The sequence below is a fragment of the Brachyistius frenatus genome, unplaced genomic scaffold (genome assembly GCF_029030835.1).
Source record: "Brachyistius frenatus isolate BFR_SWC_R1_liver_20210118 unplaced genomic scaffold, ASM2903083v1 Contig_350, whole genome shotgun sequence".
NCBI classification, from domain to species: Eukaryota; Metazoa; Chordata; class Actinopteri; family Embiotocidae; genus Brachyistius; species Brachyistius frenatus.
This window is the reverse complement of record NW_027210949.1, coordinates 84,378-109,262: the sequence shown is the minus strand read 5'-3', so window position 1 is coordinate 109,262 and position 24,885 is coordinate 84,378. Positions and strand designations below refer to the sequence as shown.

General features: G+C 44.0%; 4 protein-coding genes across 6 annotated transcripts in view; 2 read left to right on the top strand and 2 right to left on the bottom strand.

Annotated features, from left to right (window-relative positions):
* The window catches only part of pdss2 (prenyl (decaprenyl) diphosphate synthase, subunit 2), a 28,244-nt gene extending 23,988 nt beyond the window's left edge, over positions 1-4,256 (top strand). The window contains exons 7-8 of the mRNA XM_069723906.1: positions 1,169-1,204; positions 3,914-4,256. Of these exons, the coding sequence (XP_069580007.1) occupies positions 1,169-1,204; positions 3,914-4,069 (192 nt within the window). The 3' untranslated portion in view covers positions 4,070-4,256. The remainder of the gene's footprint in view (positions 1-1,168; positions 1,205-3,913) is intronic.
* A 6,492-nt stretch (positions 4,257-10,748) lies between these two features.
* Positions 10,749-15,731, top strand: bend3 (BEN domain containing 3). Of its 3 annotated transcripts, none has more exons than XM_069723913.1 (4): positions 10,749-10,919; positions 12,180-12,234; positions 12,379-12,557; positions 12,706-15,731. In XM_069723913.1, exons 2-4 carry the CDS (start codon positions 12,183-12,185, stop codon positions 14,905-14,907), a joined length of 2,433 nt encoding a protein of 810 aa, XP_069580014.1. In that variant the 5' UTR covers positions 10,749-10,919; positions 12,180-12,182; the 3' UTR covers positions 14,908-15,731. The 3 variants fall into 3 exon arrangements, with proteins under 3 accessions (XP_069580014.1, XP_069580017.1, XP_069580016.1); XM_069723916.1 differs by lacking the exon at positions 10,749-10,919 and adding an exon at positions 11,085-11,337; XM_069723915.1 differs by lacking the exon at positions 10,749-10,919 and adding an exon at positions 11,085-11,719.
* On the bottom strand, positions 15,724-18,162 carry mtres1 (mitochondrial transcription rescue factor 1). Its single transcript, XM_069723917.1, is given in 5 exon segments — positions 15,724-16,150; positions 16,246-16,318; positions 16,640-16,815; positions 16,818-17,080; positions 18,096-18,162. Coding segments are annotated over 5 exon segments (714 nt in total). The 5' UTR covers positions 18,115-18,162; the 3' UTR covers positions 15,724-15,967.
* A 1,595-nt stretch (positions 18,163-19,757) lies between these two features.
* tmem151bb (transmembrane protein 151Bb) lies at positions 19,758-24,141 on the bottom strand. The gene is made up of 2 exons (XM_069723920.1): positions 23,694-24,141; positions 19,758-23,223 (listed from the first exon to the last, which is right to left on the bottom strand). The coding sequence occupies exons 1-2, from the start codon at positions 23,787-23,789 to the stop codon at positions 21,814-21,816; spliced, it is 1,506 nt and encodes a 501-aa protein (XP_069580021.1). The 5' UTR covers positions 23,790-24,141; the 3' UTR covers positions 19,758-21,813.
* Positions 24,142-24,885: the final 744 nt, after the last annotated feature.

Here is a 24,885-nt window from a genome sequence, read left to right as displayed (position 1 = left end):
CGCATTAAGAGTGCAGACGTCTGAGCTGAACTGATAACAGTCTTCACGTAGCTCATTTTAAATAAATCTGTCGCTGAAGTTGTTATTAACATGTAAAAGAAAAAGTGTATCAACAAAAAAATATAGCGTTGAAAGTATTTTACCACACGAAGTTGTAGAAAACTGTTTTATCTCAGTAAATATGGAACTTCATTAGTCCAGGAGATCACGCTGTTCTCTTGATGAAACTCCACAGTTGTTATTATGTAAAAACTAAGTGCACTGTAAATTATGTTTAATTGCTAGTTTGCAAATGGATGTAAACAAAAATTGCATCCATATCAAAATCAACAGACAAACTTCACATTTCCATGCTGGGCATGAAATATTTATTAAAGCAGGGTGAAAAAGAAAATACCATCTGAGCGTCATTATGGAAGGACTTTGAAAAGTATTTACTTTAATTGTGACCAGATTTTAAACTTCCAATGTTTGAATACAACCAGAATGTTGGCTGAACTATCCTCAGAGATTAATGAGGTAGAAGATAGTAAAGAAAGAAAAGGAGGTTTGCAGGACTTTTGATTGAATAATCCTTATTTGCATCAGTTCTTCCTGTTTTAATGTCTTAGTTGGTTCAAGACTCCTTTTTTTTTTTTTTTTTTTTTTTTTTTTGTGATAACTTGTTGGAAGATACTTAAACCAGAGGATTACATGGTGACAGGTGATTGGAAAGTGAGGGCCGATCAGGGGACTGAAAGCAGGTGAGGTGGGTGTGGCAGCCAGGTAACACAGCAAGTGAACACGAGGAGAAACAGGGCAGACACAGAGGAAAAAGACTTTCAAAATAAAACGGGAAACAAAACAGAAAACAAGCTCAAACCATATCAAAAGCAACTTCCAAACTCAAACAGGACTCAAACTCAAACAAAAACAGATCAAATCAAACAAAACCATGACAAAGCAGCAGCTTTTAAAATGAAGAGTTTTACTGCCGTTGTGCTTGTATTAGGTATTTGTTTTGTTGTATTTGTTATGATGTGTATGTAGGATTGAAGAAAGGCCTTTTCATTCTCCTGTATATTGAATATTGCATATAGATTCTGAAAAGTTGTGCAACATGATGTTAACACAACTTTAGAAAGCAGAGGAATTGAACCGATAATAACTCCGTTCTCTTCTCATTAAGGCAAAAACTTTGAGAAACCAACTGGACTACTCAAAGGTAAGATCGCTGCTTTATGTATTCCTCTATTCTCAATCTGCCTCTCTTAATGAACCATATTCAAAATGTGCCTCTCTTGCTTTTGTCCTACATTTCATTCATATTCTCAGAAAGTAATCGTACAAGTTTGTTCGATTTTTCTTTGTCGTGTTTCAGTGTTTTCACCTCTTCACTGTCTGACCGAACCGTCGGAGAAACAGGACGTCTTTTCACTGTAACCTATATCGAAGTTGAGAAACGAGCTTCCCAAAGTCAACGTGTGAGAGGCAGCGAGGGGACCGATAGGGGTGCAAAGAGAGCCTGAAGCTGCAGAGGAGGGGTCTGGTGGTGCTGGGGGGGGGTTATCTGGTCCCGTCTGAAACCAGAGCAGGAAGGATTAGTTACCGAGGCCTATTTGTGGAGGAGACACTGAGGCTCTGAGACAGTGGCATTGTGAGAGAATCTCCTTCAGCAGACCTGCTGGAAAAGGAGGACGTGGAGGGAAGTTTGAGGGGACACGAGGAGGAAAGATGAGAGCAGCACCGAGGGAAGGAAACTAGGTTTTGGGATGTAAAAAAGAAAAAAAAAAAAAAAAAAAGCACAAAACTTTGCTTTAAATCAGCAACAAAGACACGAGATTTCGATCTATAAGTCGTTCATTGCTAAGTAGCATCAAATCTGATCGTTACGGGAGAGTTTGGGGAAAAGCTGGATGTTATTTGAAGACATGAATATTTGGGCTTTAGTAATATAAGACATGAAAGAAGTGAGGATGACATATTTTAGCCTGAGGTCAGTCATTGTTTTCCAGCTGCTTCAACCGCTCACTGAGACATTAATAGCACCCACAGCACGATTAAATGTGTTCAATTTTACATAAATGGGTAATTAAATAATAAGAAAGGTCTCCTTGTTTGGCTCCCTGAGGCCATCGTGGTATCTACAGCGACATAACCATGTGTGGAGTCCAAATGACAGCTCTTCATCACAATTATTACAATTTCTGTGATATTTATATATGAAAATTTGCAGGACTACATTTAATATTTGAATTCACATTTAAAGGAATAGTCTGTGAATAATTTAATTAATTTTTTTTATTTTTAACTGACTTCTGACACTTATGTTTTCCTTAACAATGGGAAATAAATAAGAAATAGCAAGAGACAGATCTGTTGACAGGGTTCATAAAAGGAGAAGATAATATATTTTCTGTGGTATATTTTGGGGGGGAGGAAGGGTTCTTAGTACTGGGGGGGACACGACCCCTCCAAAGAGGCCCCGGTTACTCCCGTGTGTAGTTATGTAGCTAATAGATGCTGGGCCTGCTGGGAGGTTGGAGCATTGTGATTGGCTGAAAGATGGAGGATCAGACAGAAGGGACATTGACAGAAAAATTCAGTTATTTCTACATTGGTTTCTATATTTGACTTTATATATATATAGTCAATGTTTTCTTTTTTCAAGTGACTGATCCTGATCTCACTTTATTAAAGAAAACGCCCCGCTTAATATGCTCACATGTGCACAATAGAGTATTCTCATGTCTGAATACTGCTGTGATCAGGAGGCATTCGAGGCCACGAAGACCGAAGAATCGGGTCAATAAACATGTCGAAAGAACAGGATGTGGAACTTAACGAGGTCACCCAATGTAATATTCAAACAGGGGAGGACGGGGGATATTAGGAGACGAGGGAATATTAAGTTAGTGCAAAATATAACAAAGTTAGATGATGTGAAATTAGGGCGGAAAAATAATCTTTTCTAAATTGAATAAGCAGCCAGGGTGATGCTCAGTTCGACACCTGTAGTTTTCTTTTTTTTTTTTTTTTTAAGAAAGAAGGCCTACGGGGTTTTCCACCTCCAGAATTTATGAGGTAAAATGCCTTCAGCAAAAACAAGTCCCTACACAGCAGCGGGAAAGACACAAGGAGACGCCCAAATTCACTCTGTTTTACTTAAAGCTGGGCTGATTTGAATTGATGTTTTCTGCTTCCCAAAGTGTGCTTGATGTGACGTGTAAAGCGGTGTGTGATGGTATTTCTGTGTGTTTTTGTGTATCAAGTAGTCTCGTTTAAATCAAATGTTGTTTTAAATGAGCACAAACATTACATTCGAATTCATTCACGTATTCAAGCAGCGGCACCGCCACATGAAGGACAGACGGAGGGGGGGGAAAAAATCAGCACAAATACTAACCGGCGTCGTCGGCAGGCAAGAAATTGTCATTTCCATGCTTCGCACTTCAATTCATTACCTAGATTGTAGCAAAAAAAACCTGTCTGTGCAGCGGTTCGCTGATTTGATGCCGTCATTAGTCAACTGAAAAGACAGGAGAGCTGGGAGCTCCACGGGCAGCACCGGCAGAGACATCAAATTCGGGGCATTTCCTTTCTCATTGGGAAGGAAATTACTTTTTCTTTTTTTTTATATATATATATATATAAATATAACTCTCCGTGATGAGTCTGAAATTCCCCCCCCCTTGTAGTTAAATGTGGTACGCTGCCTTCAGTGGTACCAGGGGCAGCGACATTCTGCTTTCCGACGGGTTTATTAAAAGAAACGCTTCGCTTCTTCCCGTTTTTTTTTTTACCCTCAAAGTGAGCTAACTTCAGAGGAAACTAAACTTTCTCTGCCTCTTAACAGTTTATTGTGTTGACAGCTGGATAGTAACGGGAGTGACACAAATGTGACAAACTGATGTGTGTTTTCATCCCTCCGCAGCTTTTGGCAGCGGTTAAGTCGGAGAAAGGCGTGAGCTCAGCGGTGGACTTGTGCTGTTACCATAGCAACAAGGCTCTGGAGGCCATCCAGGCTTTCCCCTCCTCCGAGGCTCGATCCGCCTTGGAGAACATTGCCTCCGCCGTCACCAAATTTTGACCTGGACACACACACACACACACACTCCTGTGCAGCCTGGAGCGTCTTTGTCTCCAGAGGCTGCAGGACAACGACACTCAAGAGACAAATGAACTTCTTCTGATCCAGATGCTGGCTCACGTCTGGAGAACCTCTTCAGTGGATGACATCACAAACGGTCATCGTTAAATAAAAGGACGTGACCTCAGCATCATGTCATGTGTTTTGTCGGCTCTGAAACGTACCCTTCCTCTCCTGCGCGCAGAAAATATCACATCGGGCTGCATTTTAAAACCTGGCAGGTTATTGTTACCTTCCTTATCAGCGACGTGCACATACCAGGCGGAACGTAATTTAAGATGTTTTGAAGGATTGTTATTGTCATGTGGAAAATGTGCCGTGAACACAAACGATGCACCAAGCAGTACTTACTCTTAACATCTTCATTATTTTTTATTTCTAGAAATCGTTCACCTTGCTCGTTGCTGCGCAGCACAGATGCTGCTGAAGTCGTAGCTGCTGGATGTGTAGTGGGTGTCAGCCAACTTGAAGAGCGGCACCAACGTGGTTGTAAAAATGTCTCAAAGTCATGTTCTACCTGGTATGCAACTCTGCTGATAAGCACCGCTTCCAGGAAAAAAGAAAAAGGTCCTCTTTTTTTTTTTTGAATGGGGTTTGGCGTGACGCTCGCTCTGCTGTGGGGAAGCTGGCATGAATCAAGAGTAATGTCGTCTATGTTGCCTTATTATGTCTGTCCCCGTGCCTGTTTCTGTGATCCAAGTCAAGCCAGGGGCGGGGAAAGGTCACCCAGCCTCTCCCCTTGGCCCCAGCCAGCCAGCCAGCGCATTGAAGCTCCGCCAAGCAGTAATTATTAATGAAGAGACCTGAGCAAATGGACAGGAAATGCAGAGGTATTGATTGGGCCGGCTGCCCTGCTCTAAGCCGTACAGGCTGGCGCCAGCCTGGTGGCCTGTGGTTTCCCAGGCTGCTGTCTGCGGAGGGAGGGGAGGGTGGAGGGGAGGGGGCGGGAGGGGGGAGGAGGGGGTGCAGCCAAGGTGTGAAACCAGGCCACCGCTGGCAGTTGTCTGTCACATCCAGGCCACACCTGAAGGACAGAGCACCGGAGACAGGGCGGGGGGGAGGAGGGGGGGGGGGAGGAGGGGGGGGAAACTCTGAGGGGGCACGCTAACAAAGAGGATTCTGTGTGCAGCGGCCCGTGTCGGTACCACATCACAGCGTCGCTTTAAAGATGTTGAATTTGCAAAGGAGGTTGGCACCGGAGCTGGAACGGCCTACTTTAAAAACTAAATATGTGACTTCAGGGTCCGTCTCTTCAGCAGTTAGGAGAACAGTGCGGCCCGTCAGCCTCTACAGGAACACGTCAGGAGCGGCTTTACTGTCAATTCAACCGTACGCGATGACAGGACTATCCTGCGGCACTACGGTGCTACACGAGACTACACAGACCTACATAAAGTAACAGTACAAAAACACGCAGCACACACAATAAAGGAGTGCAGCAGCGGCCGGTTCAGTGTCGCGGTGAGGATAAAGTACCGCATGGGACAGGATTTAACAACGTTACAGTGAAATGCTGCCAATCTACGTACCGCGTGAAACGGTGCATTTTCGATGAGAAATCCAGTGTCGGCGGCAGGAATACAGGTGGTTGATACGGTGTCGTGTTCACGGTGTTTTAGCAGCAATTAAAGAAAGAAAAATGTGAAGAAGAAAAAACTGCAAGGGGAGTTTTCATGATTCCCATATGATTTAAAAAAAGAAAAAACAAAACATCTTTAAAATGTGCTGATATGTCTGAACGACTGCTGGATTGATTGACGTGATAATCCGATTTCTTGCCCCCGCTGTAGGATGAACTGTAACCACCCTGGTGATGCCCTGACCTTCCCTGTAAAGTCAAGGTCATCAGGTCAAAAGTTGCGTTTGTCTAATACTGCATTTAATTGATTTTAGCCCGCTAACACAGTCCGACCAACGTGGTCAGCATTTAGCTGCAGAATGAGTTCAGCTGCTGGAATAGATCATCTGACTGAGTTGTCGCTGTCTGGATGCTTCCCTGAAGAAAAACTACAGCAAAACGTTGCAGTTGGAAGTTGCAGCCAAGTTGTGAAGAAGGCAGCAACTTTAGTGCCCTCTCGTCTGCACAAACAACGATCCGACGCTGTTGCTTTGAATGTTACGCGTAAAATTCTATGATCAAATGGTTCAGATGGAGTTCTGAAAACGAGCAGCGGTCACAGAGGGAGAAGAGGATGAGGACGAAACAGAGGGAGGAGGATACGAGAGACGAAGGTGGGGTTGAACCGCGAGAGGAGAGGAGGCGATGCCGAGCGAACTATTTGAAAAACAAGCCGCTGTCTGTTGCTGGGTTTGTACGTCCACTTCCTGCGCTGCTTTGGTTTCCGCTGCTCGCTCGGTCTTCCCGGGCGGCAGCGAAGCATGTGCCAGGGAAAGCCTCAGGCTCCTAATGAAATATTTATCCTCGCCGTGAGGAGACATGAGGAAAGCTACATGGAAAGTTAAAAGGACCAAACAAGGAAAGAGGTTGGGGAGCTGCCAGAATGACAAATATAGTTACCAAACAAAACTTTTTTTTTCTGAGGATGAGGTCTGGCCTTAGAAATGAAACAGAAATCAACCAGGCATTCGCTTTTAGATTCTGGTTTTTTGTTTGCAACTTCAAAGGAAAACGGTGGTAAACAGCAACAGACTTGTTTTTCTTCCACGACAGCCCGCGTTAGGTTTTCGATATCTCCTCTTTGATATCAGCCCAAATAAAGAGCAGAATGAGTAAGCAGAAGAGGCGAGTCCGGGTTTTTTTGTTGTTTTTTTTTACACCCGTGCGCAGCAGAAACACGACTGTGTGTTTGCTCCCGGTTTCCAGTTCGAGAGTCTTTGGGTATCACCACAGCAAAGACTTTGGCAAGACTACGAGTTTACATCCAAAACATGAAGCGGGTAACAGCCGCCCCAGTGTGCCCGGCACCAGACGACGAGTGCTGTAATTACATCAAGGTCCGGTGGAGAGAGTCGGTCAGCGCCGTCCAACAGATTCCATTACTCGTGGAAACACGGCCGTGGATGCTGGCCGACAGAGCGGCTTGTCCTCCTGCAACTTGTCAAAAATCCCATTTGCTCACACCGGATGCCAAATGTTTTATTTTGAAGATGTTATTTATGGTGACGTTCTGTCAATTTGAGTCGTGTTACGTGAAGTTTCTGAAGTGGCGTTTTGTACCATCGTGGAAAGCGACAACTCCCACTGACACAAACCAGTAACGGTCTTTTGGAGCAGGTTGAACAGCACAGAAAGACACACAGCTGGATAAAATGGAGTTTAATCAAGAATTCATTTATTTACTATAAGAAAAAAAAAACTATGGCTTCCCTTCATTTCAGGCCCGATATTAAGCTGTTATTACAGGCATTCATTTCTACTTCATAAAACATGAATAAGAATGTGCTTTAGTTTGCAAAGTTACAAGAAAAAGACTTGCAGCTGGTGTCTTAAATTCAACGAGAAAATCACTCCAGTTGGTTTTTACAGAGCTTCTGACCTTCTGGGAAAGATTTGCAAAGTATCTGGACCAATATTTATGATTAAAGAACGTATTAAAGGGAAAGTCCACAGAGTTATCAAACATTTCAGAGAATCCGTGAGTGACAAACAGACACTGTAGAGTTTGAAGGACGTGGATCTGATGAAAGGTGTTGTCCAGATTGCATCATGGGAAGTGTAGGATTCACCGTTTTCAGAGCTGCCGCGGAGATTTGGGCCGTTCCTTCTTTCTTCGATATGTTTTAGTTGCGGCAGGATGCCAACATTTACAACTTCCGGTTGAATATAATTTATTAATGGCTTAGTGACAGTTAGAACTGCAGTGATTACAACTTTTTTTAGACAGTGATAAACCTGTGACCCATTTAAACAGAATTATTACCTAATTACATGCAGTATAAAAGTTGATTTTAAAATGTCTGTGCTTTAATCAAATCAGGAACTTTCATCAGGTCTACAATGGAGGACATTACCAGCTACAGTCTGATAAATAGGTTTAGACCTGTGTTGCTCCGATAATTCTGCATCCTTTTACTGCACACTAAATATATTATTAGAAAGCGATATCACCTGTGTTGCTAAGAAAGTCCACAACTTACGAATTAACGTTATTCATTGTTCACATGTTTGCGGTGGTGTGATGGTTCAGTTTGCATCCTGGTTTCGTCTCCCATGTTTGGACCTCAAGTTCTCACAGCACAAACACAGAGATGTCAAGTCTCACATGAATTAAAGTGATTTTTCTGTCCGTGTTTAAACCCTTTAAATGGACCGATGACGCAGCCACGACGTTTCCCCTTCCTTCCTGGTGAATGCTGGGACAGAGTCTCTGCTCCCACTGTGACCCCCATAGAAATAAGCCTCCTGCACGCGAAATGACTGCGTGAACGTGATATTAGAATCTCCATTTGTCTTCCTCTGAATGGCCTCTCAGTAAACACCTGCTAATATCATCATATGGCTGACGGTGATGGATGAAAGTCATTCTCCCGAGATGGGAACAGTATGGCTGATTGGCCTCCTCCACGCAGACGAGCATATTGGCCAAAAATGACACTTTAACGAGCTCTTCCCTGTGTTAAGTGCCGCGCGCCGGCCCCTCGTCGCAAGCCGTTGCCTGGCTGACCTCCGGGCCGTGCCCCCCCCCCCCCCCCCCCCGAGCACCGGGCCTGCTCGCTCCACTGGCTGACAGATCAGACCGCCGTGGAGACAGCTCATTAGTCGAATAATGAGAACCACACCGGCCACACGTTGTCTTGTTATATCATCTCCGAATCGACATATTTGTGGCTGGGGACAGAACATCGGGTGCCACCGTGTGCGTGAAACGGTCAGTGATTAAGATGGAGTTATGGGACGCTGAGATCTGCTGTTCATCTCTGACCGACATCAAGAGGGAACCGGTTCAAGCTCAGCTCAAGTACTCCGGCTCTGTTTAACAGACAAGTCTAAATTGCCTTCTGATGGCAGAAATATGGTAGAGCTCCAGCTCATTCCCCGGTCTTGTCAATCAGCAACTTAAGTCTAAACTCAGCTGCTTTCAGCTGCCAGCAGCTCCACGCTAAAAGGGTTTCGCAGCAAAGTTTTGACTCCACAGTCTTGGATCTCGGGACGTCACCTGGATTCATTCAAGAACAGACCGTTTGTTGTCAGTTTTCGTGCCATCGGTTGTATTTTCGCTGATAAGAAACCACAACTCCGGATCCTGCGTTCTTTTCTGGAATTTCTCTTTTTTTTGTTGTTTTTGCATATACAATTGTTTTATGGTAACGTTTTTTTTTTTTGTTTTTTAATGTAAAAAGAACACTAAAGTTTGCTGATACTTTAACCAGTAAATGTAGCATCAGTCACTCTTGATTTATTTGGAGAAGGCATTTGATATCCTCCTGGTTTTACACGCAGCCAGAGAAACTCCCGGTTATAAACAGGCTCGGGTCATTTCTGCATACTTTGTCCACTTGAGGGCGATGTCGTCCACATAATGTTTCCTCTGCGGTTCAACTCCTGAGAGATTATCGTTCCGCAGAGGGATCACTCCTTCCTACTTCTGTTTACTTCACTAAACCATTTACAGCCTATTATGAAGGAGTGTTACTAAGTCTGGAAGCAACTCGAGGCCGTAAAATTTGTATTCATAAAAAAAACAACAACAAAAAAAAAACATATTTTTCCTAATATATTTTGAATACGTTTGTTTTTGCAATACTTCTGTTTTACATGTGTGCGATGCTGCTGCCAAGCAATGGCTGCAGGAAATAATGAGTCTTGAGTGGCGACACCATGTGTACTGTAAAAATATTGGTTTATTGAGGAGAGGTTTTTATAAACAAACAAACAAACAAACAAACACAGAACAATATTACAAGTAAAAGTCCCATAGTTTGAACTGCCATATGTAGCATGTATATATTTTAATGGTGAGATTTCAGATGGCAGTTATATTGTTGGTTGTTTTTTTTTACCATGAATGTTTGTATATCTTGGGACACCCCACTGTATTTTAATCTGAAACTTTTTATTGCAGCGATGCAGGAAAATGATGTTAAAACAGTTTTTAATGACATATTTTATGTACATGATGTGTAAATATATCAAATCTATTTGCTTTTTTTTATCGGCAAAAAGAAAAGTATAACTAGCCAAGTTAATCCAATTATCTGAGCTTTGCAGAGGAGCAACAGCCTCCATTTTAGCAGGTGGAATTTGGTGTGGTACTTTAAAATCATATTCAATTGCAATAAATTAGGAATAAATAAAGTTACTCAAATTACAAACGGGTGAAATAGTGAGCCGAAATGACTTTTTTTTTTTTTTTTTTTTTTTACATAAACTGGGAGTTATAAAATATTGTTAATCTGATAGTTTACCCTGAAAACTAGTTGTTGTTGGGTTTTTTTTCCTTCAGTTTCCTCAAATTGTTGCTGTGCAGGTGCAGCCGCCCGCGGGCCGAGCTGCGTGACGACAGCTGTAATTAAACATGACTTATTCAGATGTATAATGATATAAGTTTAGCGGCGGCGTCCTTCATTTAGACGGCGCAGAAACTGCAGTTGTAGTTTGAGCTTGTAGTCCGCTTTATTTTTCGCCCCTCTTGTCCACAGCTGTGCGGAAGTGACACAGCAGGCGCGCGCCCCGTCACGTCACGCGAGAAAGCACAGAAGCCGTAGCGAGGAAAAAAAAAAAAAACATCAACAAAAACAACAATTACCTGCGAATAAACTACCGCGGTAGTTCCGCGGACATGTCCAGCAGTTCGCTAACGAGCCGACGGGATGGCGGGGACTCGTAAAGGTGAGCTCGAACAGCCGGTCACGCGCGTCTTACCGTGAATTTACCAGGAGTCAAGAGCAGGAGCGGAGGGAGGAGGAGGAGGAGGTGGTGGTGGTGGGGCAAAGGAGGGGATGGGGTGGAGGTGGTGGAGGAGGAGGGGGGGGCTAGGTCCACGCAAGCGTTGCCGCGTCATTAAAAATTCACCAACAAAACGAAGCGGTGTTAAATATATATAAAAAACCCGCTTGTGCGTGAATACTCACGGTGACGCGCGTCGTGGACCAAATGTGGAGTTAGTGGCGGCGCTTCGTGCGCAGTTGCGTCGGCGCCGCTGCTCGGACTCGTGTTTTGGTTCAAGGGTCCATGGGCGGAAGAATGAGGAAGTGGCTGCTTGGAGACGCTGGAGAGGGGAGCTGAGGAGGAAACTCGGCGTTTGAAGGCACGCAGGCGGAATCTGCACCCTCCACCCTCCAACCCCCGCACCACCCTCCAACCAAAAAAACAACAAAAAAAAAAATGGCCCTGTTTTTTGTGTTGCATGAGAATAACAGAGCTTGCCGGGACACCACATTTGTATGCAACTTTGACGACGCGGGCAAGAAAGCGTGCTGAAGCAGAACCAGATGGTGTTTGGAGCTGCAAGCCTGCAGCTGGTCACATGGTTGTTTTCCATAACGGCAGCAGACCAACCACAACATGCTTGTTTTCTTTTAAAAAAAAAAAGAAAAAAAAGATGTGTTTTAAAGATGATAATTGAATACAGACGAGCACTGTAAAAGTAAACCTGAAATATGGATTATTTACTATAACAAGAAATACGCGTAAGATCCATTAAGCGTGTTAATAGATCCGTTGTTGTTCCAGCGTTCAATCAGCTTTGATCCTGTTTTAAGTGTTTGGCTGTTAATTTATCATCAAATTAATTGACGGGATTATTATCTTGATTACTGAGTTTAGTGTTTATAAGTGTTGTCGGTTAAGTATTAGTGTTTATAAAAAAAAAAAAAATGTCAGCAAATGATCCTCAAAAGTTCCCGGTGACATCTTCAAATCCAAAAGATGGTTTATTAATTATTATACAATACTGGAGGAAACAGAAAAAACTGCAGCTGGCACATTTGTGCGTTTTTCGCCTTTATAAAATTACAAAAACAATTCTCAACATTGTTCTTCGTCAACTAAACAGTCGACTATTTGCTTCATCTCTACGGTTACGTTCGGTCGGTGAAGGTTTTAACTTGTATTCAGTAACTTTACATGCTTGTGATTTATTTTTGCTAGGCTATGAATTCCTGTGAGCATGGAGAAGTTTCAGATGAAGCGATGCTTGAGAAAGGCGAGTGTGACACCTCTTTATATGTGCAAACAGCAGATATCCCCGCTCATTTATGTTGCAATTCAAAAAAAAAAAAAAATGCTTTTGAGGAGGAAGGAAGGAAGGAAGGAAGGAAGGAAATTCAAATATGGGCTTGTTTTGCAGAACACAAGCATGTCCAGGACATCAAGGAGGAGATGGAGGACTTTGCCATTTGTGAGCCGTCTCCAGAACACGGAGGAGGATCTCCTGAGGCCACCGAGGCGGGTAAAAGGTCGGCTGCAGAGTTGCGCCCTGATGCGGACCAGTCCACCAGCAGCAAGAGAGCCAGAGTGTCTAGTGAGGTAAAAGAAGCTCAGACCACGATATCAAACTAGAAATATTTAAAAAAAATACACCGTGCGAAATGTATATCCCCTTTACATACTACTATATGTAATGCTTTTATAAGCTACGCATATCTGATTTTAGTTTTTTTTTTATTCTCTCTAGATGAGGCGGCACTTGTTAAACGAGAGCAGCAGACATGAACCTCTCTGCCTCGCGGCGTCCGCGGACTGCGTCCAGGAGAAATCCAGAGTCTCCTACAGAAAGCCTCTCTTCAGCATCTCCCACAGGATCTCGGAGAAGAGGAACACGCCGAGTCTGGAGCAGCAAGCCGGTCACGGCGGCTTGAATCAGCTCAATTACAGCAACGTCCTTTCATCCAAGCTCCAAAGTCCGGAACAAAACGGCTCGGCGGAGAGCTTCCTCGCCGCGGACGCTCCGGGCCACGCTTCAACGACGGACTCCGGCCTTTATCCGCTGATTGAGAAAATGTTTTTCATTCTCAATACCCTGAATTCAAGCATGACGCAACTGCACAGTAAAGTGGACTTGTTAACCCTGGAAGTCATGCGGATAAAGAAGCAGATCAAACCAGCTGAGATGGTGACGGAGTTCCAGCCTCCCCCCGAATATCTGCTGACAAGCGATGAATTGAACCAGCTGATGGAGCAGACATCCACCGCCGGGGAGCTCGGCTGTCGGCTGCTGGTGCATCTGTTCCCGGAGCTGTTCAAAGCGAAGGAGTGCTCGAACGACTGCGTGGCGAGCAAGAGGACGCTGGAGTCTCTGCACCTTCAGCTGATCCGTAACTACGTGGAGGTCTGTTACCCCTCGGTCAAAAACAACAGCGTCTGGCAGGAAGAGTGCCTCCTTCAGGTTAATGACTTCTTTAATCGCTTCTGGACGCAGAGGGACATGGAGAGCGCTCGGCTGCTCAGGAAACAGGCGGTCACGGCTGCCGGGATAAAAACCGAGCATCCGCAGACCTATCGCTTCATCAACGAGCAGGGTCAGGAGGAGCAGATATCTCTGGACAACCAGCAGACCGTGTCAGACCTCACGCTCGGTACCGAAGCATCAGAGGAGCTGGACGAGTTCTCCTCCCCTGAGGACTTTGTTATTCTTCTTGTGCATCGCCTCTTCCCCGAGGTTTTTGAAGAGGGCAAAATGCCAGAAGGCTTCAGTAGTTTCAGTAGTGTCGGTCAGCTGATTCTGGACTCCGACAAGATGGAAATTATAAGAAAGTATATGGAAGCGAATTTTCCTGACGTGCCTGAGGACAGCTGGCTGCAGGTGTGTATTCAACATATGGAGGACGCGTTGGAGGGTTCTCACAGTAACGGTAACGGAAGCGAACCCGACAACATCAACGACGACGGCTACGACTTGGCCAGCCTTCCTGAAGACGTTTCTATTATTAGGGTCCCGGAAGTGAGCGAATATGAACGACCCGGTCGCAAGTCCAAAAAGTCGCTGCTTCCTCCTGTGGATTTTGACAATCTGGAGATCCCTTTGCCTGACTTTAACGTTCCCCAGGAATTCTTCCTGTCCAGGGAACAGCTGAAGAACAACTATGAATGTAGCTTGTCCATCGGGAACTTTGCTTCTCGGCTCCTGGTGCTTATGTTCCCCGAGCTCTTTACCCAGGAGAACGCCAGGAAGCAGTACAACTGCAGCGGTTCTCTCGGGAAAAAGCAGCTCGACCCCATTCGCGTAAACCTGATCCGTCATTACGTGCAGTTAGTCTACCCGCGGGCCAAGAACGACCGAGTGTGGATGTTGGAATTTGTGGGCAAACTCGACGAGAGGTGCAGGAGGCGCGACACGGAGCAGAGGAGGTCGTACCTGCAGCAGCGCAAAGAATCGGAGCAGGACTTCCTTTGCCAGCTGAATCAGCTGAATCAGGACAACAGTCGGGAGGATCCAGATATTCCCTCGTTACCTCCTGAGAAAAGTAGCAAAGACTTCTGCAAAATTCCCCTCGACGAACTGACCGTCTCCAAACCCGACTTCCCCGTCCCCTCCGCCTATCTCCTCTCGGACACCGAGGTTCGGGAAATCGTCCAGCAGAGTCTCTCGGTCGGGAACTTCGCCGCCCGCCTGCTGGTGCGCCTCTTCGCCGAGCTCTTCACGCAGGAGAACCTGCGGCTGCAGTACAACCATTCAGGGGCCTGCAACAAGAAGCAGCTGGACCCCGTGCGGCTGAGACTGATCCGTCACTACGTGGAGGCGGTGTACCCTGTGGACAAGATGGAGGAGGTGTGGCACTACGAATGTGTGCCGAGCATCGACGAACGCTGCCGGCGTCCTAATCGCAAGAAGTGTGACATTCTCAAAAAGGCCAAGAGGTCGAGCACTGTGTCCTAGTTACCGCACTCTGCAGTTAGTCAACACTTTCTGTCATGAAAATAATAATTGCACAGTATATAAGCTGAAACTGCATTATTTAACTTTTACGATCTGTCCTATGTAGGATGAAGCCAACTGTTATGAGTTCCTTCAGTACTAATTCTTACTCATCTTTTACCTTTTCACTACGGCAGTAGATGTTCTAGTTTATCTCGTCTTATTGTCGGATTAAAAACTAAAAAAAAAAAAGTAAAACCTGCTCTTATTTATAAGCCAAAACTGTAATAATCTTATCTAACATACTTGGTTGATAAATGTCGTAGCCTTAAAAACAATAACAATGATAGTAGCTAACAGCATAGACCACGCATTTTGCTCTATGAATAGAAATGAATCACAGTGATGTGATGCGGTATATTTCCATTGCAGTTACTGATGTAGCATTGTGCCACCACTGTTTTAATAACAATGTGCTTATGTTAAGCCTTCTTATATAAGTTTATATGATAAAGATAATTTAACATGACAACAGATCATGATAACCTGTTTCTAATAAAAATAAAAATCACAATTAGAAGTATGTTATGTAATTGGACTGTTTTACATTAGAACCCGTTCCTGTTGTAGGGATGTAACTTGAGCGTACCGGACAGGCGAGACTCTTTCCTGAATCCTGAACACCTCCCAACAAGCTCTGGATTGTGTAACATAAATATTGCTTTGACGAGTACAACTACTGACTGTTTTATATTTTTGTCACAATAAAAAAAAAAACAGAAAAGAAAAAAAAAGATTTTAGAAGAGCTCTCCGTCAACAAAGTCACCAGGACACGATTTTCAAAGCTCCAAACTTCAAAGTGTACTTTTATTGAGGGACTCTCACAGTGTCAAGAGTAAAGGTACACATTAAAAAAAATGTTTCTCCCGATCCACCACCTGCTGTTTACAACCACTCAGACCTGTTAACATTTACCGTTCACCTTTGTAATCCAGTCCAGCTCCCGTTTTAAATACCAGTCATTCGAAAGCGCTCGTTTCTCCGTTGTCGACCTCACAGGCAGTACTGTCCCGAACGAGTTCACGGCTTGAAGGCCTCGTCCTTGGCGAGCTCAAGAGATTTCCAACGTCTTATGGCCACTTTGTACTTTTCCGTCGTACTGGATTCACCAAAAACCCTCCTGACGACGACTCTCATCAAAGTAACCTTGTTTGTTTCTTGGTTTTCTGACAGGACCACGTCCAGGATGTCCCCAACTTTGACCTGAATGAAGAATGAAACGTGAGATACAGTAAATGAATGAGAGGACAGACTGTGACGACTTGAGGAAGACGTTGCCGTTTACGAGCAGCGCTCACCGATTTACTTTTCTTGATGAGTTTCTGTCCGTTGAGTCTGAGCTTGTTGTTGTAGAAGGCATCGTCGATTTTACTGTGAGAAGACGAAGGAAGGTAAGTCTCTATTCAGGTTTACAAAAGGGAAACATTTTAAAGTCCCTGCTTTTGTTAAATCTATGCATGTACATTTTTAAAACTAAATAATGATGTTCATGCGACAACAATCAGCTTCTCAGAAACAGCATCACAAACCATGAAAATCAACAAATGTAGCAGCGGCCCTTTATAAAAAAAACAACAATATTTGGTGGTCCTACTCGTCTTGAGCAGCATTGTCCTCCCTTACTGGACGACTCAAACCATTTCTCCACCCGACCTCAGGTTCCTCAGGTCCAGACAGATGTAACTCACTCACTTGCGCGCTACGTCCAGGCCAGCTTTTATGATGACGTCGTATCGGAAAGACTGCACATATTTCTCGATGTCTTTATAGTCCTTCGGTAGATTCGGGTCCACGTCTTCGTAATCGCTGTCCTCCGGGTCTTTCTCATCCTCGTCTTCGTCCTCCTCCCGCACGGCGCTCGACGCGTTTTCTTCTTGTTGCTTTTAAACCTCAGCTGATGGACCGACGAGCTCCTGACGGCGTCTCTGCCGCGGATAGCGGGCCTGTGACAGCCGAGCCCGGGGAAGGCCGAGCAGCCCCACAGCTGCCGCGTGTGGATGGTCCTGGGACACCACTCGGTGTGCCTCAGTTCGTATCCGGCAGCCAGCAGGTGGCGAGGGTTCAGCCTCCCGAGCTGCCTCATGGCCAGCGCCTGCACCACCAAACTCTGCATGTTGGCTCCCCACCCGGTCACTGGAAGAAGAAAAGTGTTGGAAGAATAAGGCCGACTGAATTCATTCATATCATCAAATTCATCCAAATGACTGAGCCACCGGGATCAGATGCTTAATGAAGCTCTATATGTTAGACTTGTCTCCTTAAATGTCCCATTTCATTATTTATATTACAATTGTTCTTACATAAATTTGATAAAAGGGATTTTTTTTTTTATTTATTATTACTTTACTTCAGAATAAAGTTAAGATTATTTGCATTTAAGTCTGCAATACTATCCAAGAAGAAACTAAATTTTGCGTTTCGATAAGATAAGATAAGACTTTATTCATCCCATAGTGGGAACATGTTGTCGTGACAGCAGCGTAGAAACAGTCAGGGGAAGAAAAAAAAAAAAAGGTGATCACACAATAAGAAAAGATTACCAAATAAAAATAAAAATTTATAAAAATATTTGAATAAATACACAAAAATAAATAAACACAATAAAAACATTAAAAAAAATAAAAGCCTCATTTTATTTTCGAGCACCGGTTTGTGCTGCTCGTGTTACAAAATACTTTTACTTTACGACATTATTTCGCTAAACAGCGATAATTTATTTAGAAATAAAAAAAAAAAATAATAATAATTTAAAAAAAATGCGTTTGTTGTTTCCGGAAGTGAAACCTTAACGCGCACGCTTGACTCAAACCAAACAAACACTTCTAAAAGTGAGTGTTTTTTTTATATATATATATTTTTATATATATATAAATATATATTAGCAGCTGTTTGTGTACTTTTCCATCCCAGTTTTAGCGAACAGAAAAAGAAAAAAAATAATATTTATTTATTTTTCCAGCTGTTGAAAACGAGCTGAAGCAGAATGCAGCTAGCTAGCTTCGCTTCGCTTCAGGAAAAGCTCGCGCGTCGGATGACATCAGCCCACGTGCGAACTAACACGGCGCACCTTCGCTTCACCTCCACCTGAGACGGGTGGAGACGGGTGGAGACGCGACCACGCGTGTTTTAATTCGGTCGTTGCACTCACCGAGGGAATAACCTTTCATAGCTGGTCGCTGCTGCTTCGTCGACTCCTCTCGACTGGGCGCTGGCGAAGGCAGCTGATGTGGACGTGCTGCCACCTACCGCATCGACGGGGAACAACACGGTGAGTGGAAAACAAACAGCAAACAGGGATTTTGTTTACATTTTACATGCAAAATATTAAAATGTATTTTTTATTTATTATTATTCCTGAGCATGACGTATTTCACCTCCAGTAAGATAAATGTTTAAATGTAGAGTGGGGCTCACAAAGTTCAGAGAATCTTGTTTAGATTTTAATGTAAACCTGGAAACATTCAGAAAGTTTTGAGGATTTAAAAACATTTTAAAACACAAAAAGGAAGATGGAGAGGACGTATATACGATTCTCCACTATTTCTGGGTCAGCAATCAAATGTAGGCTGAAGCAACATTGTGTTATTGACCATATTAAGTGTTTTGTACAACAGGTTATATGTTTCCTGGAGCTGAATCCTTGGATGGTAGATTTTATTGACTCTGATGAGGCTCGTTCCAGTAAATCAACTTGCAGCCATTGTTCACCTATGTTAGAAAAATTACTCAGAGTGTGACAAACAGTTGACAGTCACCCTCATTCACTTTGTACCTGCTTTCGTACGGTGATACTGAGTTGGTTGTAGGTCACAAGATAAGGACACGGGGGAGTCGTCAATTAGATGCGGAAAGTAAAACAAAAAGGAATCACTTGCAAATAAGAGAGAAAACAGAAGAAGCTTTCCAGATCCACAATGCAAACGAAAGGAAGAGACACGTCTTTTTTTTTTTCCCATCAACCTAATATTATCATTTGTAATGAAAACATTTGGTATCAAGTCTAAGAAGCAACCATTATTCACTGTTACTATAAAATCATCAGTCATTCATTAGCTTCATTCTTTTCAAATAGTGTAATTCTTTTTCTTTCTTTTTTAACTAGAGACAGACCGCAGTTTATTGTCAGCTCGGCTATAATAAAGGTTAATCTCTTATGGGTAATCACTTTCTGCACAAATGACTTCATCATATTTTTTATTTTTTTATTTTAACCAATTATGCTAATATTATGTGCCACAGTATTTAAAAAAAAAAAAAAGAGTACAACAGCAAATTTCAAATGAATATAAAGTGTAATGTGTACAAGCTGCAGTTATAACATGAACAGTGAACGTGCTCTGCCTTGTATTTACATGAGCAGCAACACATTCAGTTTTATTGGTCTTTTGTCACAGGTGGGAGGAATAATACCGACAGTGTGTTCCAGTGAACCACGTGACAGTACAAACAACACCGCCATGTGAAATCCAAGCACCTAAATGAAAGTCAGCGTTCATATATTTCATGATTTCTACTTGTGCTTCTCCTGCTGACGTTTAAACATGTCTCCCCACCCAAACTTTCCCAGTGAGTGTGAGGAGCAAAGCCAGACACATTTTTTTTTTAACTATACATGGGTGTGCCCCCAGACATTTATTGCAACTTTTATTTGTCCAGCATAAGATAAATTGAAATACATATTCAGAAAGGTAATTGAGTTATTAATACAGCCTGTTTGATTATAACTACAATAACATTTGTAACTTTTTTTTTTTTTTACAAGAAGCTTGTTTTTGTTGTTTGTCTGAGCATTTGTGTACGTGTAAATACATCAGCTTGAATATTTTATTACTTAAAGAAAAATTTACATCAACATCCAGCTCCACTACAATTCATAATGTCTAGTGTCACTTGCCTCGAGTGCATTATACTGGTGTCACAACATTATTGAAAACAATGTAAGAACATGATGTTATGTGCTTGAACGCATACAAGATAAATCGAAATACATATTCAGTGAAAAGAAAAAAAGTCTGTATTATAAAGTTTGTGTGTAAACGTAAGTCCTTGCATATACTGCCTGTAAACTCTGCTCCAAAGACTCCTCCAGATTCATTAAAATGTCAACATCCAAAGTCTCTTTTAGTAACATGGCGGCATGTCTGCCTGCGTGTGCTCTTTTCACATGGGGAGCATGTTTCATATACAACGAACAGTGAAATCATCGTTTTACAGATTACGAAAATGGAGCATTATTCCTTTACTACAGACACATAATGGACATAAAGTACAATATAGATCACATATGCTGGTGGTTTACATTCATGTATGTTTGATGGGGTTTTTTTTTAACACAGTGTCTCAGGAGAAGGAAATCATGCAAATTCAGGCGTGGATTTAATGATCTTCTGATCTTTTTGCAGGTAAATCCGCACCGTGTCTCTGTTGTATGACAGAGGACATTCAGCTGTTCAAACGTGATAAACACCACATGATTAATGTGACGACACGTTGATGTGTTTTGTACCACAGGTTGCCGGCAGGGTTTTTTTAATTTTTTTTATTATTTTGTCGTGGCAGTAGGCAGCAGACAAGTCCAATTTAAGACAAACTGTTCAAGCCATTCATGTATTTGCTGAATTGATTGTGGATAGTTAAGTTTTCATAACGTGTTATAGTCTGTTTTTAAGGTTATTTTTTTCACGGTTCGGGATCAGTCGCGACAGATTAATTAAGTGCTAAAATAAAAATCCATCTCTGTTAAAAACGTTGCAGGTTGTGTTGTTTCTTGTTATTCTTGCAGATACCGTCGACTTAATTCCAACATGTACAGTGCAGTTTTGAAGGGACAATATGTTACAAAAGCACCAACTGTAAACATCATGTTTATGCATCAGTCACTCCACATCCTGAAGAAAGGACGCGTCTCTCTGGAGCTGCCGTGTAGCACCAACAGTCAACAGTCAAACACGGAGAGGCAGAAATACAACAGAATGCAATGCTGTCACTCTCTTTTGTTGTTGTTGTTGTTGTTTTTTTGCTGTTTTTATGACACTTTCTGCCAACGTATAAACCTACAGTAACGTATAAGCTGACGCCTGTTGTCTGCAGTTGTTGAAAGGCATTCTGGGAAATGTAGAAAGTCACCAACTGAAGCAGAAATAGATGAAAATAAATCACAGCTCTTCACTCTCGTAATGAACATGTTGCATTACAGAAGGGTTTAACAGCGAAGGAGAATATCCAAGAGATAATTTGTCTCTTTTGATTTGGAGGTTTCCATATTGGCCCGTGTGTCTCTTTGTAATTTGCATAAACAAAACGCGTTTGATTGATATTCTTCCTATACATTTTTCACTTGAGAAGATGGTATTTGTTATCAGAGTTATTGCAGTTATTTGAAGCAGTTTAAACTCCTCCACGTTATCGATGATGACAATAAAATCATCCAGTTTCAGCCGTCCGGTCAATCGTGAAGCGTTTTGTGTTGCTGAGATGTCGCTGAATGAACGTGAGATATTTAAACCTGTCCATCCCTGAACTCTGAAAAAGGTCTAATGAGGTAACCGCAGCTTCAGTTTCAGTTGTGTACATGAGACCTTAAAAGCTATGGCGATGGTGTACAGTTTAACAGTCTTTCTCTCCTTGGTTTTCACAGGAAGCCAAGCAGACATCAGTTTTCCACGTGTGCGTACTCGTATATGTTCACAAAGCAGTCCACTCGTCCTCCGCTCTCCAGCCGCTGTTATTGCTTTGGTGATTCACACATTCAGGTTTCAGGCAATCGAGCGTGAATCTGTGTATCTGGCATTAAGACCTGTTTGCAACTCTGATGTCAAAGTGTTTGTACGCTACAGAAACGCCGTGTTTCGTCAGTGACTGCATAGTCATAGAGACGTCTCCACACAGGAGCCGTTCCTGTGGAAAGATCTGTGGTTGTGGCAGTTCTCGCTGCAGTGGACGATGAGCACCGGGTAGCACAGAGCGTCCTCGTAGTCCGGGGGTTCTTCCTCGTCTGCGGCGACGCGCTCCGAGAGGCAGCGGGTGTTTTCGCTGGGACTCTCCCGGTCGTCCAAGCTGCCGCTCCTCCAGAAGCAGCTGCGCTGGGAGCCGTAGCGCCGCGCCAACGAGAAGCGGCTGCCGCTGAAGGGGATGCGGGCGCTGGCGCCGGTGCAGACGCTGAGGGCGCTCCTGGAGAACACCGAGGAGCAGCTGATGGCTCTGTGGCAGCGCTCGCAATTCTGCCGGATCCCGTTGAAGCTGGACGGACACTGCGCCAGGTCCATCAGGCCGGCCTCGGAGTAACTGGGCACCAGCTGCTGGTTGGAGCGAATGTGCCACTCCAGCTCCGTGCTGTCGATGGTGTTAACGCGGGGGATGCGGCGCCAGTAGGGCCGGTCGTCACACGGGGTGACGGGGAGGTAATCGTGCCCAAACAGCTTCTCGACCCGATAGTGGACGTACGCGGTGCGATACTCTGTGAAGACTCTGAGAGGCCAGGAGAACGTGAGGAACGAGGCGAACCAGAAGACGTAGTGGGACAGGTACCAGGGGTGGTGGTCGGGGTCGCAGAGCACCATGACGTGCTCCTTCAGGTCGATGTTTTTCAGGTGCATGCCCTCCCTGGCCTCCATGTAGTCATCAAGGCCCTCGTTGTCGGTGAAAAACCTCGCTCTTTGAGTCAGGTAGGAGTTCTCTGACTCCACATTGGCAAAACTAAAGCACTTGGTGAACCGCATCTTTGTGAGAGCAGACTTCTCCAAGCCCAGCAGCTGCTTGGAGACATCTTTGACACCACAGTGACCGTAGTCAAATTCGGCCTCTGCCACGTGGGTGTTGACCCGCTCGTGGTAGACCTGGGTGCTGGTGTACGCGTCTCCGTTGCGGTAGCGTGTGACCTGTCGAGTTCGGCGGACGTAGTGGTAGCTGATGGCCTTCCACCAGATGCAGGGTTTAGCTTGCTGCATCCTCTGGATGCGCTCGGAGATGCCCTCCACGTCCCCTTTGTGCTGCAGCTCGTTCTTCACGTGACAGTGCCAGCACTCAACGAGATAGACCAAGTACAGCATGCCCAGGAGGGCCAGAGGGATGTAGATGTAGCCATCGGAGCAGGGGCTGTCGTGGTACATCATGGACTTCCCTTTGAAGGCACTGTCAAAGGTGAGGCGGGTCACCTTGGTAACATGACACCAAACCATCGCTCCCATGCAGCCGTACATGAGGATGGACAGGAGGAGGCATTTCCAAAAACTCTCCCGACATAAGGACTTGCTCAGGGATTGCCTCAGGGGTCTTTGCTGTTGAGTCAAAGCAAAACAGAAAAACAAGTGGTTGAAAAAAATGACGGCTCAAATCAATAATCAACCAGAGATAAGAACATTCCTGTAAAAGAAATGGATAAAAAGGGATATGTGTAACCACTGAGGACATTTCCTGTCATTTTATAGTTCTGCTGAATGGTTGTTGTCCAGGTGTGATATCACAGGCCTGCTGCAGCAGGAGGAGGTAAATGACAGGTAAAGGCACTGGGTGGATGATTATCATAACGTGTCACCCACCGCGTTACTGCAGGCTGCAGGATTATAGAAATTCAACCATGTCAAACTATACAACAACGAGATTTTTGGTTACACGCTGTAAAATAATCCACCTGCAGTGTGTAACAAGCATGCACATGGATTCATCAAACCTCTTCCGACACATCCAACAAAACAGACCGTGACACAAAATGCATTAGCTCGGACGAAAGCATCGCGGAAAACGATACCTCCTCTCTGGTGTCCTCCTCGAAGGCGGCGGCGGCGGTGGTGGTGGTGGTGGTGGTGCTCTCACTCGCTGTCGCAGCCGACGCCGGAGGAGACATGGTGCTGGGCAGCTACTGATGATAATGATGACAGGGCGTGGAGGAGGAAGAGGAAGAGATTTCACTACCTTTGCTCTGCAGCGCGCCTCCACCAAGACGTGCGACCGTTTAGAGACATTTAGAAAAACCAGTCGACGGAGAAACCCCCCCCCCCCAAATAAATAAATAAATAAATAAGGGGATCTCTCCCACTTGATGGAGGGTGGAGGGTGGGGGGGGAGCAGCGGGGGAGGTAAGGGGGGTGTCTACAGGAGAGCCCGCATCCTGCCCTCTACGGTGTAGCTGAGTGCCGCAGTAACATGATGGTAGATGATGCTGTGTCAGCTGGATCAGTGCGAGCCCTCATGCCCTCATGCCCGACATGCCCGACATGCCCTGCTCCTCTGGGCCCGGAGGCGGCGGTCTGTGCGGAGCTGGCGGGGTCGCTGTCCGCGGTGCTGACCGAGGCAGGTGCACCGTGAGACGTTTGTTGCAGAAACCGGACACTTAAAGGGAAAGTCCACCCCAAAAAAAACAAAAAAACAACAACCCGACTCTTGAATTGTGCCGTTTCAGTGATTTGAGGGAGTGAAATCAATGTGTGTTGAACAATTAAACAACTGTTTTGACTGTTGGAGGCTAAAGATTTAATCTGACTGCTCGACTAGTGTTTCGAAGAACAACTTCATGAATATAATTACATTTTATTCGTGTTGTCATCAGACATTACTTCACTTTATCTTCAAAAATACAGTATAACCAGGTTGTTTTTTGCATTTAGTAAAAGTCCTGTATTCAAAATGGTCCAAAAGTATTATCATCAAGACATACTTCAAATATCATATCATTTAAATATAATAATTTAGTTTGTCAACCACTTTGATAATTACTTATGTGACCACATTTTCTAAACATAAATTAATAGTACCTTCTTCCAGCCTCACTGTTGTGAGGAATTGCTGCTTTTCTGAATCATTTATGTTGATAAACTGGATATGTGTGGATCTGAGCACAAATCTTTGGCTTTAGGAAAATGTGATTGACAGGCCTTAATTTGGTTAATTTGGAAAATAATCATTAGGTTAATCAATAATACAAATTTCCATTAGCTGCAGCC

What these genes read in the sequence shown, in the direction of transcription:
- bend3 (XM_069723913.1), top strand. Translation starts at nt 12,183, where the DNA reads ATGAATTCCTGTGAGCATGGAGAAGTTTCAGATGAAGCGATGCTTGAG. An exon ending in TGAAGCGATGCTTGAGAAAG is followed by an intron (nt 12,235 to 12,378) that starts GCGAGTGTGACA and finishes CTTGTTTTGCAG; the next exon opens with AACACAAGCATGTCCAGGAC. An exon ending in GAGCCAGAGTGTCTAGTGAG is followed by an intron (nt 12,558 to 12,705) that starts GTAAAAGAAGCT and finishes TATTCTCTCTAG; the next exon opens with ATGAGGCGGCACTTGTTAAA.
- tmem151bb (XM_069723920.1), bottom strand. Translation starts at nt 23,789, where the DNA reads ATGTCTCCTCCGGCGTCGGCTGCGACAGCGAGTGAGAGCACCACCACC. An exon ending in AGGAGGACACCAGAGAGGAG is followed by an intron (nt 23,224 to 23,693) that starts GTATCGTTTTCC and finishes TTGACTCAACAG; the next exon opens with CAAAGACCCCTGAGGCAATC.